Below are 24,999 nucleotides of genomic sequence, written 5' to 3'. Positions count from 1 at the left end.
CTTCTTTTCTATAATTTTGAGTGAATTCAGTTATAATAAAAGATGTCAGCTGAGCAATGGAGACTGATGTTCTCTTTTGTTCACAGGACAGGTATAGCACGGGGCAGCTGCACTGGAGGCTCACTCTATGCTACTTATGCAAGAATGAACAAAGTACTCTGCCTAATGAATAAGTCACAGTACTTTGGAGAAAACAGAGTAAGGTTCAGAGGGTAGTTCTGTTTCCATGCCAGCTTAAATTTTATTCTTTATTTTGAGTCTGCCCAAGAGTACCAATTACTGCCAATCTGGTGATTATTCTATGCATGATAAACTGAATGTACGAGACTTCCAAACAAGGAACAGGTAGCAATACATTTTTCTCATTCTCAATTTATCAGTGCTTTAAACAGGCATCTTTTAGGTAAAAAGATCCAAATCCCACCACATACAAAGGCAGTTATGGATAAGTAAATACAAAAGTATACCTTCTGGAAATACTCCCAATAAAATAGAAAAGAAACTTAATAGCACTATGTGAAAACTTGCTTTGTACTTTCCTTGTCTGAACATTCAATTAAATACATCATAATTGCTTAAATGCAATGATACTACACAGTACATCCTTTTCGGAAGGAGTCAGAAGCACATCCTAGTGGACCCACTGTCATTCTGGCCTGACCTAGCAGACTCAAAACTGAAAAGATTCAGCTGCATAGCCAGCACATCCATTTCCTCCTCCTTCATTTGCCTTGCTCTAATACATTCTCATGTGTTTGACTACATCGATCCTGGATCCTAGGGTAACTCCGCACTGAAACGTTTTCATCCAGGGTAGTTTACATTGCCTGAATAAAAAAATTTCCAAGGGGTGCTGCAGCAGCTTGTGATTACTATGGTGATTGCTATTATGCTCTTTTTTATTAATCTATAACTTTATTCCAGATTTAAAAAAAAAAAAAGGCAGTGGACCCAAGCCACTAGTCCTGCTCTATAATGCTGCTGAAAGAGGCTCACTTATTCCTGTAGCTTTAACTGGTCTGATGTTGGGCCGCTTTCTACCACTGGTAGAGAGAAAATGAATCTTAGTGCATGGAAATATCTGGGCAGTTAGAATAATCCTTCAGTTCTGAGCTCTGGATTTCCACAGAGAGTTGGCAATACCAAATTTCCATCAAGCCCCAGCTGTCAGACATTCAGGGAATGACGCAAAGAGTTTCTGCATAGGTGTTAAAATAATATGTGAACAAGTACTCAGATTGCACAACAGAATTGAACACTTCAGATTTAATTTTTAAAAATCCCAGCAACAAATAGGCATTTAACTGTCATCAAAGAAAGCTTCTAAGGAAGCAGTGACTGGCAGGAATGGTACTTCTTTAATTATTCACACCAAAGCTGAACGCTTGAAGAAATGTTCTTAGTTAATAAAAGTCTGATTGGTGTACAGGTAACCCAGCAGTTCAAGGTCATTAGTTTCCAAAGCATTTCAAATATCTAGCAGAGCACAACTGAAAAGTCTGCTTCACAGTTTCATAAAAAGATCACTGTATGTATAACAGATTATATTTTTTAAAATAGCACATCTCTAGTTAATACAAAGTAGGCACTTGTTTTATACAAACTCTTAAAAAGCTGGCTTAAATATGTATAAATTCTTATTTTAAAGCCTTAAGACAGATTTCATCAATATGTTTTTAAACTAAATGCTGAAGTAAAAAAACCTGGTAGCTATACTGTAGTATATCCTGCTTTCATATTTTTTGTATCCTCTAAACTCTGGTCTTTGACTCACACTATTCTCCACTTCATAAAGCAAATGCTGCTACCAAACTCATCATCCATATGATCAGGCTTGAGCTTCTTGTAATCACTTCCAAATCACAAGCAAGTTTTCCCTTCCTCATTTACATCAGATGTCATACTGTACTCCCTGTACTCCCAGTTTCATCCTCTCTTACCTGTCAGTAGTACATATGTGGTAAAACCTTTCTGAGTTCACCCACAGATCTGGTATGTGTCTGCATTTAAGTCTTTCTGGTAATACTGATTATAGTGAATTAAATGAACTTGTGTTTAAAATTTCCTCTTCTCTGGTTTGTTTGTCTATAAGCTATGAGTCTCATGTGACCAGGTAACATTGCGTATTTTAAATATGCTTAACAAGTAGCAGGTGATACCACAAGTAAGAAATAAGAGTAAAATTCAAACTAAAATATTAAAGAAAACTGAGCTAGATTTCTTTTAAGACCCTATTTTAACATACACATTCTGTCAGATTTCTTCAAAGTAATCTCAAGTCTCACCTCGCAGTATTCAGTGATAATGCAGAAACTATCTCGCTCCACAAAGCTTGCATAAAATTTTACAATGGCTGGATGGTCTAATTTGGAGAGTAGTTGTGCTTCCAGATTTGCTTCAACTGTTTCATTAGGCTTTAGGTCTCCAACAGAGATTTCCTTTAGAACCTTTCTAGAGGAAAACAAGAAATCTTTATATTAATAAAAATAGAAAAATAGAAAATCACATAATGCTCAAAAACCCATCATAATTTCTTTAAATGCAAAATAACAACATTAACCAAGTATTTGGCAACATGAAATGATGAGGCAAATATGGGTAAACAAAGAGAATGCATTAAAATGCAAATAAATATGCTAGTCACAATAGCGATTAAGCAACATTTTTAAAATACTATTTTGAAGTATTTTTCCTACTAACTCCCTACTGCACTGTTTTCTTCATGACATGTTTTCAGTGCTATGGATTAGTGCATAATAATAAACATAAATAAAAAATCAAATCTAAGTGATTTCAAACCCACTCAGAGCACATGCTGAAGATTCATACATTAAATAAGTAGCAGCAAGAAACTGTTTGGTTTTGCTGCTTCTGCCAAAGGAGGCATGCTGCTTCTCTCCATGGAGGCATGAGAAGAGTCACACAGAGGGTAGTATTTCTCTGACTGTTTTTCTGGTGATAAAATCAGGATGCCTATTTTTTTTCTAAAGATCAGCCTGCCCTTCACCTGAACACCTAAGTGGAAAGTGCAAACCTGGATCTGTGGCTGAAACTTAATTCTACTGTTTCAAATAACTATAAATTTCAGTGTTTAACATTTGTTTTGGGAGGCCCTAAACCCCCTGAAGCCAAAAAAAATGTATGGATTTTTTGTATTCTTCAACTTCAACATGTGAACATGCCATAGGAGAAATTGTTGTTCAGACTTAGCTCTATAGGGTACCTGGAGCTGGGGAGTTTACTGTCAACTTGTCCTGGAAAAAAACCCTTAGTGCAGGGCACTACGAGGAAGCATATTTTGCTGGGATCTTCCTGATGAAATGGTTAGAAAAGGCATACATCACACAAAGGTATGCCATTCCATCTACTTTACCAGCCGCTGAAGAATGGGTCATTGGTCTATGTCTGAAGGAGCAGTTTGAGACTATTAGAGAATATCATGGTACTTTACTGAAACAAAGTGATGAATTTCCAATAACTTTTGAAGACAAGGAAGGTAAGTTCCACACTGAAGGGATGTCTTCACAGCGCTTTTAGTAATTTCCCATTTGATACTGCATGGTTGTAAAGTCACAGTAGTTAAACATGACAGCGATAAAACCACAGTCATTCACTTGATCTAAGGAATAAAAGCTGTATTTCTTCATAAGAAAATGTCTTCCTAAATCTCAACCATCAGTTTCTGACTAAGTGAATTTTTACATAAACTTGCCTAATCCCCATCTGGCAGTGTGATGAAAAAAATGCCGTTTGATTTGTCTGCATCTCTACAGAAGAGCTTCATACTACACAGACAGTTAATACCTACTGCAATCTTCTCATCTTCAGTTAACATAGGGACATTATTCCTTCCTTCATATAGATCATGTCACAGAACTGACAAACAGAATGAGTCCTTGTTAAACACCACTTAATACAAGTTTCTTGTATACCCAAGACAGCAATAAAAGCCTGATGTGTTGATGTGTAGGGAGAGCTTGTCATCTTAGTCACTCAGTGATCTTGATGCTGTCATCAGCTGTCAGAAAACAAGACAGGTGTTTTTCTTATTAAAATTCATTCCCAGAAGAAGAAATCAGGAAAATGTACTTTTGTAAATAAGGCATTGGTTTTCTGCAACACAATGCTAATTCATATCCAGAACTGGAAGTCATTTGCATCTAGAAAGAAAACTTTTATGATGCAATCAAGATTAAGCATATCTGTATGCCACTGGTATATGCGGGTACTGTTTCTGCATGTAGATAAGGTTTGATTTTACTGAGTTTAAGATGACAACCAGACTTTATACTTTCTGCAAAACTCTTGACATCTACTTCAGTAAATGCGCTTAAAAATTAAAAATGCAAATTTAAAAAACTCTACGTTGATTAAGTATTGACAAAGAAGTTATGTCAGGGTCTCAGAAGTCTCACAGAGAAAATGAAGAATAGTCTCCAGATCTAAAGTGGTTCTTTTCTGATAACTTTAGAAGAAAAACAATGAAGCTAAAAGTCTTCAGTCAGAATGTCATCTATGTAAATTAACTGTACTTCTCAATATATAAAGCACTTAAAGGGCACTTAAATTTACTCTACCCCATTTCAGTATTTACACAAGTAACTTCTGTCCTAACAGGCAGCTAAAACGAGCACTTTCTGTGATCTACAGGACTCCTAAGATAACTCAAATTTGGCATCCCTGGTGATGCCAAATCACCAGGGATAGATCCATAAGCTGATAGTCTTTTTGCCTATCAAAAAAAAAAAAGGTTAGTAATCATAAGAAAAGAACAGACGTTTCTTAGCTAACCAATCCTGACTGCATTTCCCCTCTACCAAGAGAACACAGTTCTACACTTCAAAGGAGATAGTCTTTCTGTTTATATGATCCAACCTGCATTTTAAGGTTGGCTTATAATAAAAAGTTATCACTGCTCATAATTCAGCCGTTGTACTTGTGTATCATCTGCTGAAAATCTGCATGCATTGAACAGTTAAGAAACATATAGTTAAGTAACACAAAGTATTTTAAACAAACCTTTTGAAGCATGTGACATGAATGTTTATTATGGATATTGGGAATAATAGACTCTCCTAAGATTTTGTCAAGACTCCATCTGGAGTATACAGGTCCATCTGAAAGTCGAGTTTTTTCATAAAACCTGCTCCTATATTTTCTGCCACTTAGGCTCAAGTATTAAGCAAGATTTAAAAGGTCCAAAACTATTTGCATGAACTAAGAAATCATAGATTTAGGTGGCACATACAGAAAAACAGGTAAAACCACTAAAATGTGGATGCCCTTCAAATACAATACCTAAAACTACCCCTTTTGATATAATGCTAAAAGAGATAAACTAATTTAAATGTATTTATTATTATAAATTCCACTTAATTTAGAATACAGACACATAAGCAGATAATAGAATCATAAAATCATTTAGGTTGGAAAAGACCTTTAAGATTGAGTCCAACCGCAAACCTAACACTGCCAAGTCCACCACTAAACCATGTCCCTAAAGGTAAGATAAAATGTCAGTGAACACACAACTAGAAAACTTTGTTACAGAAGTGATAGCAGATATCTTAAACTTAAATACAGAACAAAAGATTTTAACTGTGTGGAAAAAAACCCTAGCCTTGCAATTTAATAGCGCAAAGACACTTCGAACTTGATCTTGAACTGACCACAACTGAAAGAGTCTTGTAGTGAATGCATTCGCATCTTAAGAGTAAAAAGCACCAGCTGTCACTATTTACATCCATCCTGGAGGAAGCTGGGTCTGGTACAGGTAACAGCATTCATCCCCCCAGGTTGGGAAAATAACATGAGAGATAAGCCCACTCCCCACAATACAGAAGCAGCTGCCCTGCACCGCAGTGCCCGCGCTTCGACAGGCTCACAGACCTCCCCAGGAACCCCGGCTTTCGTCAGCAAAACCTTGCTGGCTTGCATTGTCACACTTTGAAACACAGCCAGGCCAGCACACCGCGTCTGTAAGTGCAATAATGTGGAGCAAATGGGGATAAATAGAGCAAGACTTAAAACAAGAGAAAAGCAAGCACGAAGGTGGAATCCTCCAGGATACGGACACCCAGTGGGAATCCTTTTTGAGCTTTACTACAGACTGACAATATGCCACAGCAGTGTTTATCTCAGTCTATTTGCACTGATCTAAAATTAAACGGTTTACAACCCATCTGGTATTTGTTTACATTGATGACATACTTTATTATTATATAATTTGATTTATTGGATCAGATACAATTCTTGAAAGAAGACAGCCTTTCTCAAAATGCACTCCCTTTATTGAGTAAACTGCAACATGAATTATTGACTAGGTACATTTGCTTGCTGATAATGAAGTAAAAGAAATATAACGCTTCTAATGTCAAGAATAAATAGGTCAAAATACCACAGAGAGGGTGTGCTCTAGGAATATGTGATCAAAATTTGAAGGTTTTAATTAAATACAAATTTCATTTTACACAGGCAGTTGTTCAGTTAATTGCAGCCTGACATTAGCAAGACCTGCTAGCGGGTAATCAGTGTGCAAAGCTGGGAATTTATCATTCCATATAGTTTATATTTCCAAGTCATCCTGAATTCAATATGGAGAGTTGTGGCATAACCCATAACTGTGTATTGTATTTCTATCCACTCTGACCTTTGTAGGACTACCTCTTCACCCTGGTAACTCCTGAGTACAAGGACCACCAGCAACTCTGTAAAAATGTATCACCTCGTCTGCAACTGGATCTGAAATTGGTCATAAACAATAAAATGAGTGCCTGTCTAATTAATGCTGTCTCAAATTCTATTTATCAAATGGCAAATGGAGAAGGTATCATACTGCAAATGGGGGCCAAAATGATGAACAGGCAACAACCCTCATGTACAAGTCCTGTCTGCACAACAGCTTCTACCGTACTAAAACTGTTTGGGAAATTCAGTAACAAGGACAACATCTGCATACAGACAAGATGAAGTCCCCCATCATTACTGCTTCTCACAGTCAGTTGCTTTCTAGAATATCGTACCGTTGATGAGATTTGCATGTTACAGGCGACAGCATAGTTCTAAAATAATAATTTTAGATTTCTGTTGATAGCTTCCACACTGAAAATATATTACTGGAATCTAATTTTTGATATGTAGTCCTGCCTGTCCCAACTTTAACTGTCCTTTCTGTACAGTTTACATCCAGATATTACAGATTCCCTTTGATTTGACATTCCACTGTGCACATGAGATACTTCTCACGTAAAGTACCTTGCCAGGCATTACAGTTCCCTCACGTTTCCTTTCAGACCTCTCACGTTTGCACATTTGCACATCCAGTTTTTATTTGCAGTTAAGATACTTTACTGATTTTATATGGCACACTATTGCCTGGAATATACTTCCCTCACTTAGGCTGGTCTTCTAGTTCCATTGTAATTTTCATCTAATCCTTACCCATCATACATAGAGCTATCCTGTTCCTAATAATCTTACCAGATTTCTCTGCCTGGTGCCAGTGGCTGGTTTTCCTGCTGTTTACAGCTTAGTATCAAACATTAAAAGAATCGTTCTTTACATTTTATCCATTATATTTGGAGGACCAGTATCTGCATGCTCAGATAATTTAAAGACATTAATTCATCTGTTAGGGAAAGAAGGAGCTGGTGAGATCATGAAATGCAAAAAGTCAGCATACACAAATCAGTCCCACCTAGAATGAATACTTAGTTTTAGTTAAGGAAAGAAACACTCACAGTAAATTAACAGCACTTGATTTCTGTGGGAAAATCAAGATTACCACACTTCAAATGAAAACAAACAATGAGTGCTGTTTGCTGTTCCTACTTTCATATATATGTTTACTTATTAGCCAAAACATTTCAAACCTAAGTATTACTACACAACTTCTTAAATCAAATGTTGGGTTCCTTTTATCATTCCCATGGCCGTTACTGATTTATTACTCAAGCCATAAACCCATTTCAAACCTAAGTATGGCTCCACAATTCCTTAAACCAAATGCTAGGCTTCTTTTGTCATTCCCATGAACACTACTGATTTATTAGTAAAGCCACAACAATCGCCAATGATTGTTTTTTACTATCCTCCAAAATAACCTATTCGTGCTGTTCACAAACATTCATAAACATCAAGAACTACTTTTTGCAGATGACATCCAGTTGGGCAGGAGTGTTGATCTGCTTGAGGGTAAGAAGGCTCTGCAGAGGGACCTGGACAGGCTGGACCGATGGGCTGAGGTCAATTGTATGAGGTTCAACCAGACTAAGTGTAGGGTCCTGCACTTGGGTCACAACAGCCCCATGCAACGCTACAGGCTTGGGGAAGAGTGGCTGGAAAGCTGCCTGGTGGAAAAGGACCTGGGGGTGTTGGTCAACAGCCGGCTGAATATGAGCCAGCAGTGTGCCCAGGTGGCCAAGAAGGCCAACAGCATCCTGGCTTGTATCAGAAACAGTGTGGCCAGCAGGAGTAGGGAAGTGATCGTGCCCCTGTACTTGGCACTGGTGAGGCCGCACCTCGAATACTGTGTTCAGTTTTGGGCCCCCCACTACAAGAGAGACATTGAGGTGCTGGAGCGTGTCCAGAGAAGGGCAACGAAGCTGGTGAAGGGTCTGGAGCAGAAGTCTTATGAGGAGCGGCTCAGGGAACTGGGGTTGTTCAGCCTGGAGGAAAGGATGCTCAGGGGAGACCTTATCACTCTCTACAACTCCCTGAAAGGAGGTTGTAGCGAGGTGGGTGTCGGTCTCTTCTCCCAAGAAACGGGAGATAGGACAAGAGGAAATGGCTTCAAGTTGCGCCAGAGGAGCTTTAGATTGGCTGTTAGGAAACATTTCTTCACCAAAAGGCTTGCCAAGCATTGGAAGCGGCTGCCCAGGGAAGTGGTTGAGGCACCACCCCTGGAGGTCTTTCCAAGACCTGTCCTTGTGGTGCTTAGGGACATGGTTTAGCAGTGGACTTCGCAGTATTAGGTTTATGGTTGGACTCAATGATCTTAAAGGTCTTTTCCAACCTAAATGATTCTATGATTCTGTGATAATCCCAGAGTTAACCACTAAGAATTCAATCGCTATACGAGCACTGTAATATCCGCAGACGGATTAAATATAATTTCATTTTCTGAATAAGCACTTTAAAGAATTTAACAGTACTTAAATATCTTTGAATGGTGATGAGATTTCATAAATTTACAAGTGAAATGGAGGATTCACTTTTCATTTCCATCAGCAAGTCACAATTATAGCACCTAGAAACATTTTTCGAGATGCCTAATTTTCAAATGCTCTAACATATGCACTAACACTGAACAGTTCAGCTCATGATGTAAACAGTTTATGGTTATTTGAAAATTAAGAGTTCCTAATTCGTATCCCAAAGAAATGAGAATATATTTTCTGGGACAAGATCATGAAAGAGAACACTGTTGAAATAAATTAGCTTTAACAAATACAGCTTATATCACTTTCTTCTGCACTGAGCAAAATCTCATGTATACAAAGGGGCATACTTCAAATTATTTTTGGTCAACCATATGTGCCAACGTTGGAAAAAAAAAGTCAATAATTATACAGCAAAGCAGAGTACTTGTGTTATCCTCCACAGAACTGAACAAGCTGTATTACTACTGCACAAAAGCACCCATTAACATTATTTATTTAGATATTCAAATGTATTTATTTTGAATAATTCTTTGGGACATTTTGGGTTGTCATCTACATTGATTAAAAATTACAAAACAAAAGTGGACATTGATTAATAAAGGAAGAATTTTCCTCTAAAACCATGTTTTTTAAAGCTAGAATTTTTTTCTTTGACAGATATGAAAAAATAAAATGTAATTACATTTATAGTCTATTCACACATTTCAGCTCTAAATCAAATACTAATAGACTGTGATTGAACTGAAGAAATTTGTGTCTACTCGGGAAAATTATTAAAAATTATTATGGGGTACAGACTAAATACCTGTGAATGTACTTTTTTTTAGCAATACTTTATCTCTACATGTTGCATTATCACCATCTACTGTTCATTCATCCTTTTTTCTACAGCCTAGTCTTGTTTAAGAATGTAATTAAATGTCATGCTGCCACTAACCTAAATGGAATTTGAGAGAGAAATGAGACAAGGACTAAATAATTTGTTTATTCTCCGTACCTTTGAAGACTTAATTCCATCAAACATCAAATCATCTAAGCCAGGTATTTCTCCATTGAGATTTCACTACACATACTCGATACATTTCACTATTAACTGCTCTCTGCTAATTAATGTTCCCTTTTAGAAAAAGGAGATACTGTTTGTTAGAGACCTAAAGCTTGGATGCAGCATTTTGTTTTCAAGCATTGTAATATGATTAAACATCTCACAATTGCCATGTTACATTTCTTCAACTTGCAGCCTTGGGCTACAGCATCTGCCAAAAAGAATTCTCCTTGTATGGGAATTAGTTTAAATTTTTAAATTAGTTTCAATTAGAAATTTTGAAGAAAGACCCTCATATCACCTGATCTATATGAATCAGTTTACAGAAAACAGACATTTTTGAAGAACAGGAAGTTGCAAAGGGAAACCAAACACACTAATAATTTCTATAAGAATGCATTGCATAGAAATTCAACTAAAACATTTCCTCATGTAAAATTTAATTGGTTCTTTCCTGAATGTAAATATATTTGTAAGCAGAATTGCGTTCCTTTCAATGTTGCAAGGATATTTATGTCAACAGTATTGTCCCTTCAGTAGAATTAATTCCCATAAGTAATTTAAATACTAATTACTGCAACTTTAATGAGAAAACTCACTCTTCCTACATGTCTCTTTCCAGCAGGCATGTCCTTCAATGTTTATTTCTGATATGCATTGAATTATCTATGGTACCAAAAAAAAGGGGGGGGGGGGGGGGGGGGAAGAGATAAAAGGACAGTTTATAGCTTTACAAAAGCATATTACTAAATAGTCTGCAATCAAAGGCAGAGGGAATCAAGCAGGGAATCAAGCAATGCTGAGGAAATTAATTGTGTATAACATCTTTTGTTAGATAAAAATCTTTTAATACTTTCTAGCTTTCCTGAGTATGATACTGTGGTCTTAAAAATCTGTGAAACATGTGCAATTCAAAAATGAAGCAACTACCCAGCAACATTGAAAAGTTATTTTAGAACACATGAAGGGTACACCATGCATGTAAGAGAAACAGTGAACTAGGAATTATGTTTACTAATGTGTCACATGAGCACAACCAAAAAAACAGAAAAAAAAGAAGGAAAAATATCACTGACTGTCCAGCAAATCCAGAATTTATTCCACTCACTGCAGCAGTTTTCTCATTACAATGTACTGAATGCAACAAAGAGCCGGAGGCTCTTCCGCATGAAAGGAACGACAACATCCTTGACGCAGACTTAAGAGAAAACACCTTGCCAACAAGGGTAAACTGCAACAAGATACAGTAGACAGGCATAGTCAAATATTGCAAAAACATATCACATCTTTGAGGGAGCTGGTCACAGTTCAACCTAAAGTAATAATACTGACCTCTCCATTTGCTTGTAAAGCTAGCTTACAAATGCATAAAAACTAAACATCAGTTTCAACAAAATGAATGAGACAGAAGTGATCTCAAGGCATTTGCTTAATTACAGAATCATTAAATTCTGTCTCTGCCATGCACCTCAAAGAACCAGTAATTTACCAAGTATGCCTTAAAAACAATTCTCTGCTCAATGTTGAAAATGATGCTTGTAAACATTTTGAAAAAATGATGAACTTAACCCATCAGCACCACTCACTGCTTGCACACAAGATCACAACGTGGTGGGAGCTGCAGCACTGGGCTCCCAGGAGCTCAGCTCTGTGGGGGATAAGATTTAGAGTAAACCCAAGTAGTATTTTCTTTAAGGAACTCTGCCTTCCCACTCACATAAATTAAAGACCTAGTCAGAATGCACCCCAGTCAAATGGACAAATCCCGCTGAAAATGAAAAAGTGGGCTACTTAGTCAACGTATACTAAAAGGAGAGGGCTAAAAAAAAAAAAAAAGAAAGAAAGAAAAAAAGAAAAACCATTAACATTACCACCAAAGCTCAAAAAGATGACTGAGCAAATGTAAAAGTTGTATCAGATATTGCTGCAGAGAATTTTCACAGGCACCTATGTTACACTAGCTGAACAAAAGGTCCCAAGATGTTCCGAGTACTCACCATTTGATTTCAAAGAACCCACAGAATATCAGGTTTTACATTTTTGTAAAACGAGGGAACTAGAAATTTTAACAAAGGAATTACTTGTGCAAAGGCCTGCAGCATGGCTGTAGCTTTACATTGCCAAATCCATCACCAACATGGGCAGTGTAAAATCTCACATCTGCGCTCCAATGCCAAGCTATCCTGCAGCCCCCACTAGAGACTTACCCAGCACAGAGACTTTCCAAACTTTCATACACTGAGCTCTAAATATATTGTTCCAGGGTGAGATGGTCCATTTCTTGCATTCCCATGTGTTGTAATCGTCAATTCTGTTGTTCTACAAATTTTAGCAGAGCATCCCTCTGTGAAGATGCATGTGTGTGTGTGTTTCCATAGCTTTGTGGTAGCTGCATATAAGCATAGCTTTACTGGAGAGAGGAATGCAGAGCTGTAGCGGGATCTAACCTGTAACTCCATCTTCTGTACTTCAGCACTGTCCCATTCCCGCTGCAAGGGGGAATGGGACAGCTGCAGCTCCTTAACTCCATGTGCCAAAGGCTGGTGAGGAGCCCTTCAATGCCATGCTGGGCTGCAGGAAAAGCTGGGCACTGACAGAGATGGAGGAAGTAGAGACTAAAGCACCTTCCCACACAGTCTCCAGTGAAAACTGCTTTGAATGAGTCCAGGGTTATCACACTGGTCTCTGAACCAGTATTGGCCTGCACTGAAACAACTGTAGCCATAGCTGCAACTGCCTACCAAAATTGAAACGAAACATTAACCGTTTCACTCTCTGGCAACCTCCATTTGCAGGTGTACTCTTAAATTAAGGCACAAGAGCATCAGCCACTGTTACAGAGGTTTCAGCAAGGACTTCAACACTTGGTCATGACTCCCGTAGCATTGTTCACAGAATATGAAAGTCACGCTCAGCCATTCGAGTGGAAAGCTCATGAAGGTTAGCTTCTTAAACTGCTCTAGCTAAATCAGCAAGACCTCTCTGTCAATGTTCTTATTATCTTTTATTTGGGGCCAAGAATGACTGTCCATCTTAGTAGTGATAGCAGCTCAGCTGATACACAGTAGCCTGAGCCTTACATGAAGCAGCAAAGGCACACTTGACTGAACCAAGCAAAAGATGGTTCACTAAGAAAAGCTTATTTAAAAATAAGCAGCAATCAGGAAAGTCCTGTAGGAAATGCACCTTTGTTCAGTTTCCAAGGAGATCATGAGTATCTGTTCACAAATCTAAAGTGACCTGATGGATTCTAGTTTTAATTTCTAGTTTTTATTATTAAATGAGGGAGAAGAAAAAAGGAAAACAGCATGATTAGACAAACACACACATGACAACTGGCAGGGAGTCATTTCTTACTGTTTTAGTCAACCCAATACCAAATGACCATTCCCTTGGTATACCTTCGGAGAGGCAAACAGGCAGCAAACACAGGGATATAACGATACAGCGGTCTGCTGGTTGTCGCTTGGATATTCGTAAGTTACAAAACTCTTCCACCTTTAGATTTTATTTCATTTGTTATAAGAAGTCATAAATAATTGAAAGTCATCTGATAAATTATTCAGCTTAGTGCACAGTTTCCAAGGAATCATAGCATGAGTCTGGATTAATGGTATAACGCAAGTCAGACGCAGAAGTTGAGCTGACACCCCACAATTACCACACACAGGAGCAGTCCAGGGAGTTTGGCGCTTCTCAGCGTGTGCTTTCCACCACGGGGACGTATAAGTACCTTGTGAATATTTATGAACTAGAAGTCCCTAATGCCTACTGTGTACTTCAGCTGCTTGCCCATGCATGGTTATGAATTAGTGAAACTTAACCCAGAGCTTCACTTGGCACGATTGATTAGGACATTCATTATCTAGAAGTGATAGCACTGTCCTTCAAGACTACTGCTGAATGTAAATCTCTGCTATAAAAGACTTCGTTTTTAACCATAATTACCTGTTATAATTAACTGATAAGCTACTCAGGGGGACTGGTATAGAAGTGACTGCAGGGATATTACTGTTTGCTGTAAAAATGCTGGTACAATCCTGCTACTTTCTTTATACAAACTAAGTTATCTAATTATTTTGGGTAGGCCTAGGTCCATGATGTCCAGAAACAAAAGCAAACTCCTCAAAAATTGAGATAGACTTTTGCAAAATCATATGCAAGTGAAGAATCTGGGAAAAAAACACCAAACAAACAACTGCAGACGTCCTGCATTTTGGAGCTCGTTTGTAAATTTAAGTAAATTTTCTCTGAACGTACCAGTAAATTAAAAGCTATACTGACCCTTCATTTACAAAAATGCATATAAACTGTTTCCTAGACACAATATTGAAATGCCTTCCTTCTCTTTGTCATTAGAGATTGCATTTGAGCAGATCATTGAGATGGTAGAGTTTTATAATACAGTACTGGCTTGATAACTACTGAGCTGCTGATACTTTGCCAACAAAATTGGCATTGTATTCACACATGGGTGTGACTTGAATTTCCTATCAAATAAGATCTAATAAGCATCAAAGCATTTACATATTATATGTTAGCAAAGAACTGAAGGTAGATATTAAATACCAAGTACACTGGAAAGTTGCAGAAGAATTCATAGTGCAGTTGTCCCACCAGCATTTCCAAATTTTTCCAATTGTCCTGCGTTTAGTAGCCTTGCCCACCAAGGAAAAAATTGTCTGTCTAGCAATCACTGCTCAACTTAGGGAGTTACCGTCCAGTTTCAACCAAATCTGTCAGAAGGGTGGCAATTTCACAGATCTTAAAATTACTTTATTTAATGATCTAAGTAGGAAGTGCAAGAGCCTTAGTGGCCCCTGTCTCAAAAGTTACACATTGTTTGAGCTGCCAAATGACCAGTGTATGTATACTATTCATCTCACCTGTGCACGTGCTCAGGGACCACCATGGCTTGACCTGCCTCTCTTGCAACCACTACTTAGGGAATACAGAAGGAAAACACAAATATTGGAGGGATACAAGAGGGAAGGGAGAAGCTGGAGCTATGATTAGAGGAAGTAAAAGAAAACGGGAGACATTCCAGAAAAAGGAATGTTGTCACAACATGTGTGGTGAAAAAGTAGGGCTTCTTGTGGTAGGTTAAGAGAACAGAGGATGCAAGTCTACAGGAAACTAGGCTTCCTTCCTGCCATGCACAGAACAGCTTGTTTCCAAACTATAGAACTGACCCCCATGATATTAGGCGCTAGATGAGGATCAAGCATCTACATTGTAACTAAAAGTTCTGCTAATATTTAGCAAGATTAAGATATCAAGGAATGATTTCTCAACTAGTGGCCCAGTTATTTTCCACAGCCTTGCTACATGAACACAGGCAAACTGTTTAACCTCCCTGTTTATTGCCCATTTGCAAACTGGATAAAAATACTTCACAGCTCTGAAAAGTGCTTTCAGGTCCTAGAACGGTAAAGGTGCTAAATGCATGCAAAGAGTTATTCTTAACAGACAGTATTCCATGGTGGGCATACATTGGTCCAGAAAAGTGACTGAGTAGCACTGTTTATCCTTTGCTAGTAACATTAAATTATACAGATGTAAAGAAAAAAAAAATGACACTTAGGTCCAATTTCATTACCGATGCAACTTTTGTAAAGAAAAAGAGGAAAATGAACAAAACCACATAAGAAGTAGTTTTTACCCAAATTAAAGCTACCATTTTTTCTTATTAAAAAAGCCAAACTCAGAGACTCTAAAAATTAGTGGAACTCCACTAATGGGCAACTAGTGATGTGCATTCCCATCTATCGTGCCTAAATTCAGTTCAAACCCTGGAAAAAATTAAAAAACACAGCAAATACTTGCAGGAGCATCCAATCCTTATTTGGATTTCAGTCACATATTAGCTAAATCAGTTTGCAATTTGAAATAAACATTTGCCAGAGCTCATTTTAGAGATCACTAGAATGGAAAGACAGTGTCAACATTAAGCAATTCGATCTTAGTTTTAGTGAATGTACAGTACCTGGCTCAAAACAAGAAGATTTGCAAATATCTAATGGAAAACATCAAATAATACACCAACAAAGCCATCCTCTGTAAACTGGAACTAAGAGGCTTACTTTCATCCAAGTATGTCTCTTGCGTTTAACTGACTTTAGGGTCTAAGATGATATAAATTCTGACCATAGTTTCTTCCAAAACTGGGGGAAATTGATGCTCTCTCTCCTGTGTGGATTGCCTAGTACATGAGAAACTTCTTTCATACTGAAGAGTCTCCCAGGTTCTGGCCTTTCTCTTTATGAGGACATTCATTTTGTTCTCTACTCTGCTGCCTGCTTTCACATAAGTTGCAGGAACTTCTATCTTTGAGATATTTAACCCTCTGTCATACTCTGAGAATCATCCAACAGGATCAAAAGCTCTTGTAGAAGATGTACAGCAGACAGCGTAACTTTCTACACAGACACAGAAGACAAAAGTCACCTTCCCTAGCCATAAATCTAAAATCAAGAGCTTGCACTTTTCTTTTTAGAAAATTATTATGAAACTCGGAAAAGTTATTCATCCCATGTCTGCACAAAGTAGATATCTCAGAATGAGGTAAGTGTGACCCTTAAGTCTAACAACCAGTCTGAAATAACCCCATGGTGGCACCATCTCACTCCAGAATACTAATCACTGGTTTGGTTTTCTCCCTCTCCACTATGGATAATATACCCTGGAAAAACATAAAACACAAGCAATGCAAGCAGAGAAGCCATTGCTCAGTAAACTTAAATGTGAGCAGAACCTATGAAAGTATATTTAAGAATATACAATGACTTGCAACTATTATTTTCTGAAGGAAAACAGAGTTCATCGACACAAGAAGATGTGTTGTACGACTAGGGATTTTCCTGGCTTCCTTAGCTATGTCTGTAACTGACAGCTGTTTACAGCAGTACATAATTTTCTAGTTGAGACAGGGTGGAATGAAAATTAAAATGAAAAAGGTTTTCAGAGTCATCTAATAAAAAAGAAAGCAAAATTATAGAAATCACACGGGACCATGAACATAAAAAATTAGCAGAAAATACAATTTACAAAAAATACAAATTAGGAAGTTAAAGTAACAGGCAAGTAATGTGTTGTACCATGCAACACTTAAGAGGGACTTATACTAAGACACCTACATATGCTACTATACTTGTAGTACTTCATAACCTTATTATTTATAGAGTATGCAACTCAACCATATCACACTGGATGTTTCTGATCTAGTATAATCTCAGAAAGCCAGTAATCCTGATCCCATCTATACACAGAACTGGAGATCAGCATGAAGCTGGCAGTTACGTCTAAGAGAGGCAAGCATTGCTGGCCTGAGCAGCTCTATGTGGAGAGTTTTATGTGAAATAAGTCTGTTAACTTCAGGCATGCTCTAAATAATCAACCCTCTCTCCCTCCCTCCCAGCTGAAGCAACTCTGTGCATAACACTTGGCTCACCACAGCTAAGATCCTTGTGGGGCAGTGAAGTACGAGGCATGCCCAAAAACTATTTCTAAAATCATGCAAAAGCTTTGCTGAGCATACACGAAATTACATGATAACCTTATTCTGTAGACATTGCACTAATGGAAAATTGAAAAAGATATCCCCAAACAGCTTCTGTACCAATATCCAGAGCGTCAACTCTTCCTGGGAATTTGTATTCTTACAATTTATTCCCATGCTCTTTCACACTGCTTTAGACTATAGCAATTTTCAGGAAACTACCTGTGGCTGAGTTCACGCTGTATATAACATTTGTCTCAGCAACATCTAGATCATCTCCAAAACAATAAAAATAGACTTCTAATTCCGCTGAGGTCCTTTGGGACCTAAATATCTCAATTCCTTTTTTTCCTGCCGAAGTGCTTTCGGAGCTTTATTAAGATTATTCTTTTTAAAGAGTAAGAAATATAACCACCTAATTTTTCATTCAAAAGTATATATATACCTCCCAATGGAAAATATAACAGAAGCAGTAACCAGTACAGTTCCATACGAGATTATTTTCTGATTTGAAAGTAGTGTTGAGAATGTGACTTCTAGTATATTTTACCACCTTAAGAAACCAGTATTTTTAAATAGAAGAAAGTGTCTACACTCTATCTCATTATGCTACCTGAGATTTCATGTTCATCTGGGCCAGTATTTTTGTCATCTATTAGCACATAACTGAAAATTGGGGGAATCTGCTCTTCAAGCTACATTTGAGGCGCAGAAGGAATAAATAACTGTGATACGCAAGTACCCCCTAGTGATGAAAGGATGAACTACAGCATTACACTAGCACTTTGGCTTGTTAAATATTGTTGTAGTCACAAAAAGAGACCGATAAAACAAAAAAAGAATATGCCATTTGATACTCAGCCTCTGTCCCGAGGATGGCAGAGGACACACTCAGCCTCATCCCTAACAAAACACAGGCATGAAATGCTGCAGGAAGTGAATGTTTGTTCAAAACAGAGTCACTCAGAATTAAAGTTCTCAAAGAAAAATTCTTAAGGAAAAAAATAGAGATAACAACTACTTAAAGGCAAAGCACGCATTCCTTGTTTTTGCAGTTTGGTAGCTTGTGCTATAGCAGCAAATGTGTGGAGACACTCATTTCACTATACTATTAATATTCTAAGAATGAGTTCAGTAATAGCTGAATACTGAAGGGTCTTAGAAGCTCAGGTAGTTCCTATCACCCTATTTGCATGATAAATTATTTTAAACAGAAAAAGAAAATGAAAAATATTTTCTATTGTTTTTAATGAAAGTATTCATTAAAGAACATTTTTGTAGAAAACTGTAGCTAAGGCTAAGAGAGATCCAAAAGTCTTACAAGCTAGCTGGAAAGAGCGAAGAGCTTACTAGCCTCTAACCCTAATCCAAGGAGCTGAGAAGCTGTAAATTGATGTAGAAGGAAAACAGGGAAAGAATTATGTCTTGGCTGCATATTTATTAAAGCAATATTGCCAAGAATGCATTGTCATAAATAGCAAAAGTGATGCACAAATGAATCAGAAAAAGCTCTTTTATCATATAGATGCTCATTAACGTGTCTGTCAATAAGGACAGATAGACCCCCATATTTAAAGGAAGAATGTATTTCTGGCTGAAAAGCACATTGATTAGATGTTTCAAACTTTAAAAAAAAAGCCTCACAAATGTTATTGGATAAAAACAAAAATATTCACATATAAATTTCACTTGGTGTAAGTATCAAACAGATACACAAACACAGTTCTAGACAACAGGAAGTCCAGCCACTAATGCATTACCCAGGCACCCAACGTCAAACTCACATACAGAAATGTCAACACTCTGAAAATGTTCTTTTGTCTTTGTGGCTTCAGAATCCTAAAGGGTTTGTCAACCAAACTGATGAGACCTGTCCAAATTCAGGCAGGTAAAAAAAAAAAAATTTAAAAAAAAAATCAAGATTTGCTGGCAATTAAAAAAAAAAAGTGCTATCAGTTAGGTATACAGCAAATGGAAAGGTGTTTACTGGAATTTCTGTAACTATTCCTTCTCAGGTTTCATTTAGACAGCTCAATTATAAAAAAATAGGACTTCAATACAATACAGTCTCTTTTGACACCCCTCCAACAATGTGAGTCCTTACAACGACACAGAATCAATTCCTGAAAGCATCCAATTAAGTGTTATAAAAAACCCCATTATCTACAGTAAATAAATAAGAAAAAATCAGAAATGAAGAGGGAAGGCCATTAAAATACATTCAGAAATTCTGACATTTTCATGCTCCCTTTAAATGTTCCATGCTTTAATGGGCATGTGTAACTGAATGAAGCATTATAGAGCTAGATATTGCAGTAGCTGGCCCTGATTAGACTAAGGATTCTCTTTTTCCACATTTTTTAAAACAAAACCATCATGTTCATGAAGATGGATAAGCATGGGATGGAAGGCAAATGCCCAGCACTTTAGTAAGTGTTCTGAAGAAAGAACTTCAAGAACCAAGTTTATTTATAAAACACAAAGACCTCAAAAATAAACTATACAATTATATTACACACACATATATTATCTACTGACATAATTACAAAATGATAGCTTATAAATTATAAAGCTTTAAACCTTTAACAAACAATTTTGATACAAAGAAGAGCAAATTTGTGAAACCTGGCATATACCTTTGCCCTGCTTCTTGTCAGGACAATGATAAAATTTACCTTGGTTCTGAGTAAATACAAGGGTCTTTTCCACACCGTGTATCTTACATTAGCAACTTGTCCCAGGTATGACACTGGGGAATAGGTAAGTTACAAATAATAAAAACAGTAAAAATATATGTTACAAAGCTTCAGAGGTGTACATCACTATGGAGATGAGGGTCTGAGATTTTCTATCTACATCCACTCTGTCTTGCACAAGTAAATTAAAAAGGACTTAGATAAAAGCACAATAAGATAGACATATAGGATAAACTATTTTAAACAAAACCAGATTCAGTTGGAATGCTGAGTCAGCATAAAGTGTGCTCCTATCTTATGCCCTCACTAAAGTTAAATAGTTAAGGCTGTAACGTAACACCAAACTGAGAGATGAGACATAAATACAAAGAAAACATCTACAATGCAGGAAATATGTTCCAAACATTTTTATTTGAAGTATGTGAAGGGTTTACTTACAATTCTTCTCCTTGTTTTGTTTTTCTGTCAGAAACCAGATATACACTTCCAAAGCTTCCATTGCCAAGTTTCCTCTGAATAGTGTATCTTCTTGCAATCATAGCATCTGAGCCAGCAGAATTAAATCTGGCAACAGTGGCACACTTAGCAGTTTCTTGAAATTTCAGCATTTCTCTGTGTAACAGAAACTACACAAATTTCTCTAGAATGTAGCTTTCAAATCCTTTTACTCTTCCATGGATGTTCACAGGAAACACTTGAAACAGAAAAAAAATTGATTTATCAATGTATTATTATTAAAATCTTCATTTAATTCTATGGCAGTGCTTATAGTGCTCAGCTTGCAGCAAAACGCATATTAAGTGGAATTATTAGTTGCTAAGCTGTGGGCAGCAGACTTGATAAAGAAACTCCAGATAATGTAGATGTGACATAGTCTGCCTTCCTCTAAATCAACGTTAAATGAATTCACTGAACTGATAACACAGGGGAAATGAAATGCAGGTGCTTTTACATTAATTTATTTAAAAGTTCAAGTGCTTTTTGCAAGGACAACTACACCTGTATTTCACCTGAGAGTTCCCCTAGATATGGCACTCTTCCTCACCACCTGTCTTTACACCACCATGGTACCCAACACCAAAATCATCTGCATGTCAGGATACAAGTTTCATGATTTTTGTATGTACTGAAGCATAATCTCCACCTGTAATTTGAGTTCACTCCCATCAATAACTACAAAGCTGTTTTCTCTGCTCTTTCATTTGCCTGTCAGGTTTCAGCAACTGTTTCAGTGCTGACCGCACAGCTTCTATGTGATTTGCTACTAATATCTTCTGCAAATTAGAGCTTCATGGCTGCCCACAAGTCTACAAAACTTTCAATAAAACCCAATTCTTCCAAAAGTTCTTCATTTCTCCTTCACTGTGATAATTCTTTCTTGACCCACCTTTCTAACAATTTAGCTTTGATTTGGAATTCTTGTCTAACTGAGGTCCTAATTCTGCAAACATAGGGACTGCAAAGGCAAACCCCTAGCATTTCTATGGTTTTCAATAACTGAACATGAGTTTAGAATAACTTTCTTTACTCAACCTTCCTCATTCCAAACGATAAAGGATAGGTGTTTTACTGCACATAATAAAACAAGATTGCTTTCATTACCTTGCCTTTATATAATGCTACCTGCATCATTTGTGCTTGAGGATACTTTGGAACAAATAAAGATGTTGCAACATCCTACAGTCACTGCAACTAGTACTACTATCTATCAGCACTGCCTGCTGCAGTGCAGCGTGCCCGCACTGGGTTTGCTCACCACAGCATTTTAACATCAATGCAAGCAGATCAAAATGCTTTTTTTTGTTTGTTTTGGAAGAGAAAAGACAAATTGCTTAATTTTAAAAGCTGTATAACTGCTGGTTCCAAGTCACTGTCTTCACTTCCTAACACTAAATGAAGATTACAAATTTCTATCTTACAACAGCGTGTGTGTGTGCGTAAGAACCCATTTTAATAGCCATCTGCTGAGCTGCTATCACACTGTACCAAAGAGCCTGACATTGCAGTGTCACTGTATTATGAAACACAACCAAATTTTAATTACTACAAGCCATCTTAACAATGATACAAATCCCATATGTTTTTTAAACAAAAGCACTCCTGAGATTTTGTTCCTGTATTCTCTTTCAGATAGCAACAGTGACAAAAATTTTGAAATGCAAATGCTAAGTAAAGAATGTCAGCTAGAAAATTACTTCTTCTGTAACTCCAAATCTGTCTGAAGAAGCATAAATGGATCATGTTGAGGTGTGGGGGAGGGGAGGACAGGAAGATGAACTCCATAAAATATTACATTGCCAGTTCTGCAAAGTTTACATATTTTTCATTTGCTATTCTATTCTCCTAGGAAGTTGCTGTTTTACAGATGCCTTCATAAATTCCAAATAGAATAGCTTTGAAATACATAACCTTTAAAAATAACTACACTTACAAAAACTGCTGAGCTATCTATTCCTTTTTTTCTTGAGAAGAGTCACTTAACACTACTCACCTTCAGATTTTCATACTTACTTGGGCCCTAGGAATATATCACAGTCCTTTACACCGCAGTATCATGCTTGAGATTAAGTAGCCCATTGAGTCTAATTGTTGTGCTTTATTTCCAACCCTGCCTCTCACCTACTGCTCTCTATGCTTCAGTTTCCCTCTCTATATAATAATAGTAATAACTATCATATAACTGCCTTAATTGCTTTGACATCTACTGCTGAACGGTGTTATAAGGCAGGGGCGCCAGTGACTGCCGTCGTGGTGTCACAGGCACATTTTAATGGCACAGAAGAGATGGATTGCTGAGCCACTGCATTTGAAAGAAATACCCTGTCAATAGACTCTAGAGCCTGACTCAACCATAAGACTGACTGATTCTTTGAGAAGTATAAGGACTGGCAACCTCTCCTACCTCACTCAAACCTTTAGCCCAGCCTTCCTTGTATTTTTTACCACTGTCCACCTTCTCCCACTGAGCAAGTACTTCCCAGGCAGCAGTACATCAATTGCTTCATTAAAGTTCAGAACAACTAGAGATAACTCAAAAGAAATCAACTCTCCAGCCTCTTTTTCCTCAAAAATCCCAGTATACCCTATCCAGTAACACTCTGGTAAACAGTTTATGTTCTTAATTTTCTTCCCCCCCCAAGCCCCATTCCAGAGCCTGGCAGACTGCTGGTGCCAAACTAAAACAACTACATTGTCTGGATCACTTTATTTATTTTTCCTTCTTCCTTGGCTAACCTGAAATCTCCTTCCTTTTTTTTGTTGTAAGCTAAAGCAAAGTTGCTCTTTAGGGTTCCATAGTTCCACCTACATATACTAAGTGCACAGCACCTCCACTTCTTTCCCTGACCTTCCTTTGCTTGTATAAGATACTGGTTTTAATTTCCTTTACATAACCTTCAGGTTTCTTTAGCAATGGCTAATGTACTCTGACAGTTTCTGCCTCCAAGATAAACCTTTCTTTGCCAATCAAGGCCGCTTTCCAATTCTATCAGGTTTTCCTTTTATTCCTTAAGAACCCCTGTGCTACATCAACATTTGCCGCCCCTCACCCCCTGCAGTACAAATTCCAGTTTTTCTATTTAAACTCCAAATATCCTCACTATTTACTACCTTGAATGTTTTCCTGCCAATGACTTCACTGGCCTGCTCCTTTAAACTTTTTGAAAATAAAAAAATTGGGCATTCCTGTTTTTTTCCTTCATTTAAAAAAAAATTGACTCCTGAACACTGGCTCCATTGTTATTTTCTGCAACATCTTTATAAACCTAGCCAAGTCGAAAGTAACATCATCTCAGTTGGCTCAGATTTTAATGCTCCCAGAGAAAGGATAACTAAGAAAGATTTTATTAGTAGTGTCGGTAGCAAAGGAGCTTGTAGGTGATGGTAAAACAAGGTCAAAGGTACTCGACTATCAAAGAGGCTAATTAGTACCTCCCTGACACACATTCAGGAAGCCGAGATCCCCCAGGATAACCTCAGAGATGTTATGACCTTGTTAACAGACCGTGTGAGACTCAAAACTCACGCTCCGAGGGCCTGGGGGCACACACACAGGTATGCAGCGTCCCCACTTCCCCGCCCAGCTACCCTCACACAGAGGGGCGAGGGCGGCATGCCTCCATCCGGTCCCCCTTCCTCACCCCTCCGGGGAAGGCAGTGCTCCCCGGGACCCCTCTGGCGTCGGCGGCAGGTACGCGACCTCCCCCACCGGTTTCCGCCCCTCCAGCGCCCGGCCCCCTACGGCCACCAGGGCCGCCTGACGGCGGGGACTACCGTCCCTCAGGGTCCTCCAGCTCCCCTCGGGATGGCCTGAGGCGGGGCGCCGCCAGCCCGGGGCAAAAGAGGAAGCGGTCACAGCCTCCTACCTCGCCCGGCCTCGGGAGCCAAAGCGGGCTGCGGGGAGGCCGACCAGCCGGCCGCACGCCCCGGCCGCACGCCCCGACCGCTCCGCCGGACCCCTGTTTGCGGCTCCGTCGCTAGGAGACGCCGCGCACGCGTACTGAGAGCAGTGGGCGGGAAGGGGAAGCTCTGATTGGAGGACTCGGCCTGTCACTCCTAGCACTACTTCCGGCAGCGTGGCGCCGTTCGCGGGGGAGAAGC

At 38.2% G+C, this 24,999-nt stretch overlaps 1 protein-coding gene across 6 annotated transcripts in view; it reads right to left on the bottom strand.

Annotated features, from left to right (window-relative positions):
• Window positions 1–24,986, bottom strand: part of NEK11 (NIMA related kinase 11) — a 100,282-nt gene extending 75,296 nt beyond the window's left edge. For 3 of the 6 annotated variants that reach the window (XM_075493280.1, XM_075493282.1, XM_075493285.1), the window contains exons 1-3: window positions 24,391–24,986; window positions 20,839–21,094; window positions 2,286–2,451 (exon numbers count right to left, since the gene is read on the bottom strand). In XM_075493280.1, coding sequence (XP_075349395.1) covers window positions 2,286–2,451; window positions 20,839–21,008 — 336 coding nt within the window. In that variant the 5' untranslated portion in view covers window positions 21,009–21,094; window positions 24,391–24,986. Of the gene's footprint in view, window positions 1–2,285; window positions 2,452–20,838; window positions 21,095–24,390 lie in introns of those variants that run through there. The other 3 variants (XM_075493281.1, XM_075493286.1, XM_075493287.1) reach the window with 3 other exon arrangements.
• Between the last annotated feature and the right edge of the window lie 13 nt (window positions 24,987–24,999).

This window comes from Mycteria americana, chromosome 2 (assembly GCF_035582795.1).
Source record: "Mycteria americana isolate JAX WOST 10 ecotype Jacksonville Zoo and Gardens chromosome 2, USCA_MyAme_1.0, whole genome shotgun sequence".
Lineage (NCBI taxonomy): Eukaryota > Metazoa > Chordata > Aves > Ciconiiformes > Ciconiidae > Mycteria > Mycteria americana.
The sequence above is the reverse complement of the archived record's forward strand: the minus strand, read 5'-3'. Positions and strand labels throughout refer to the sequence as shown.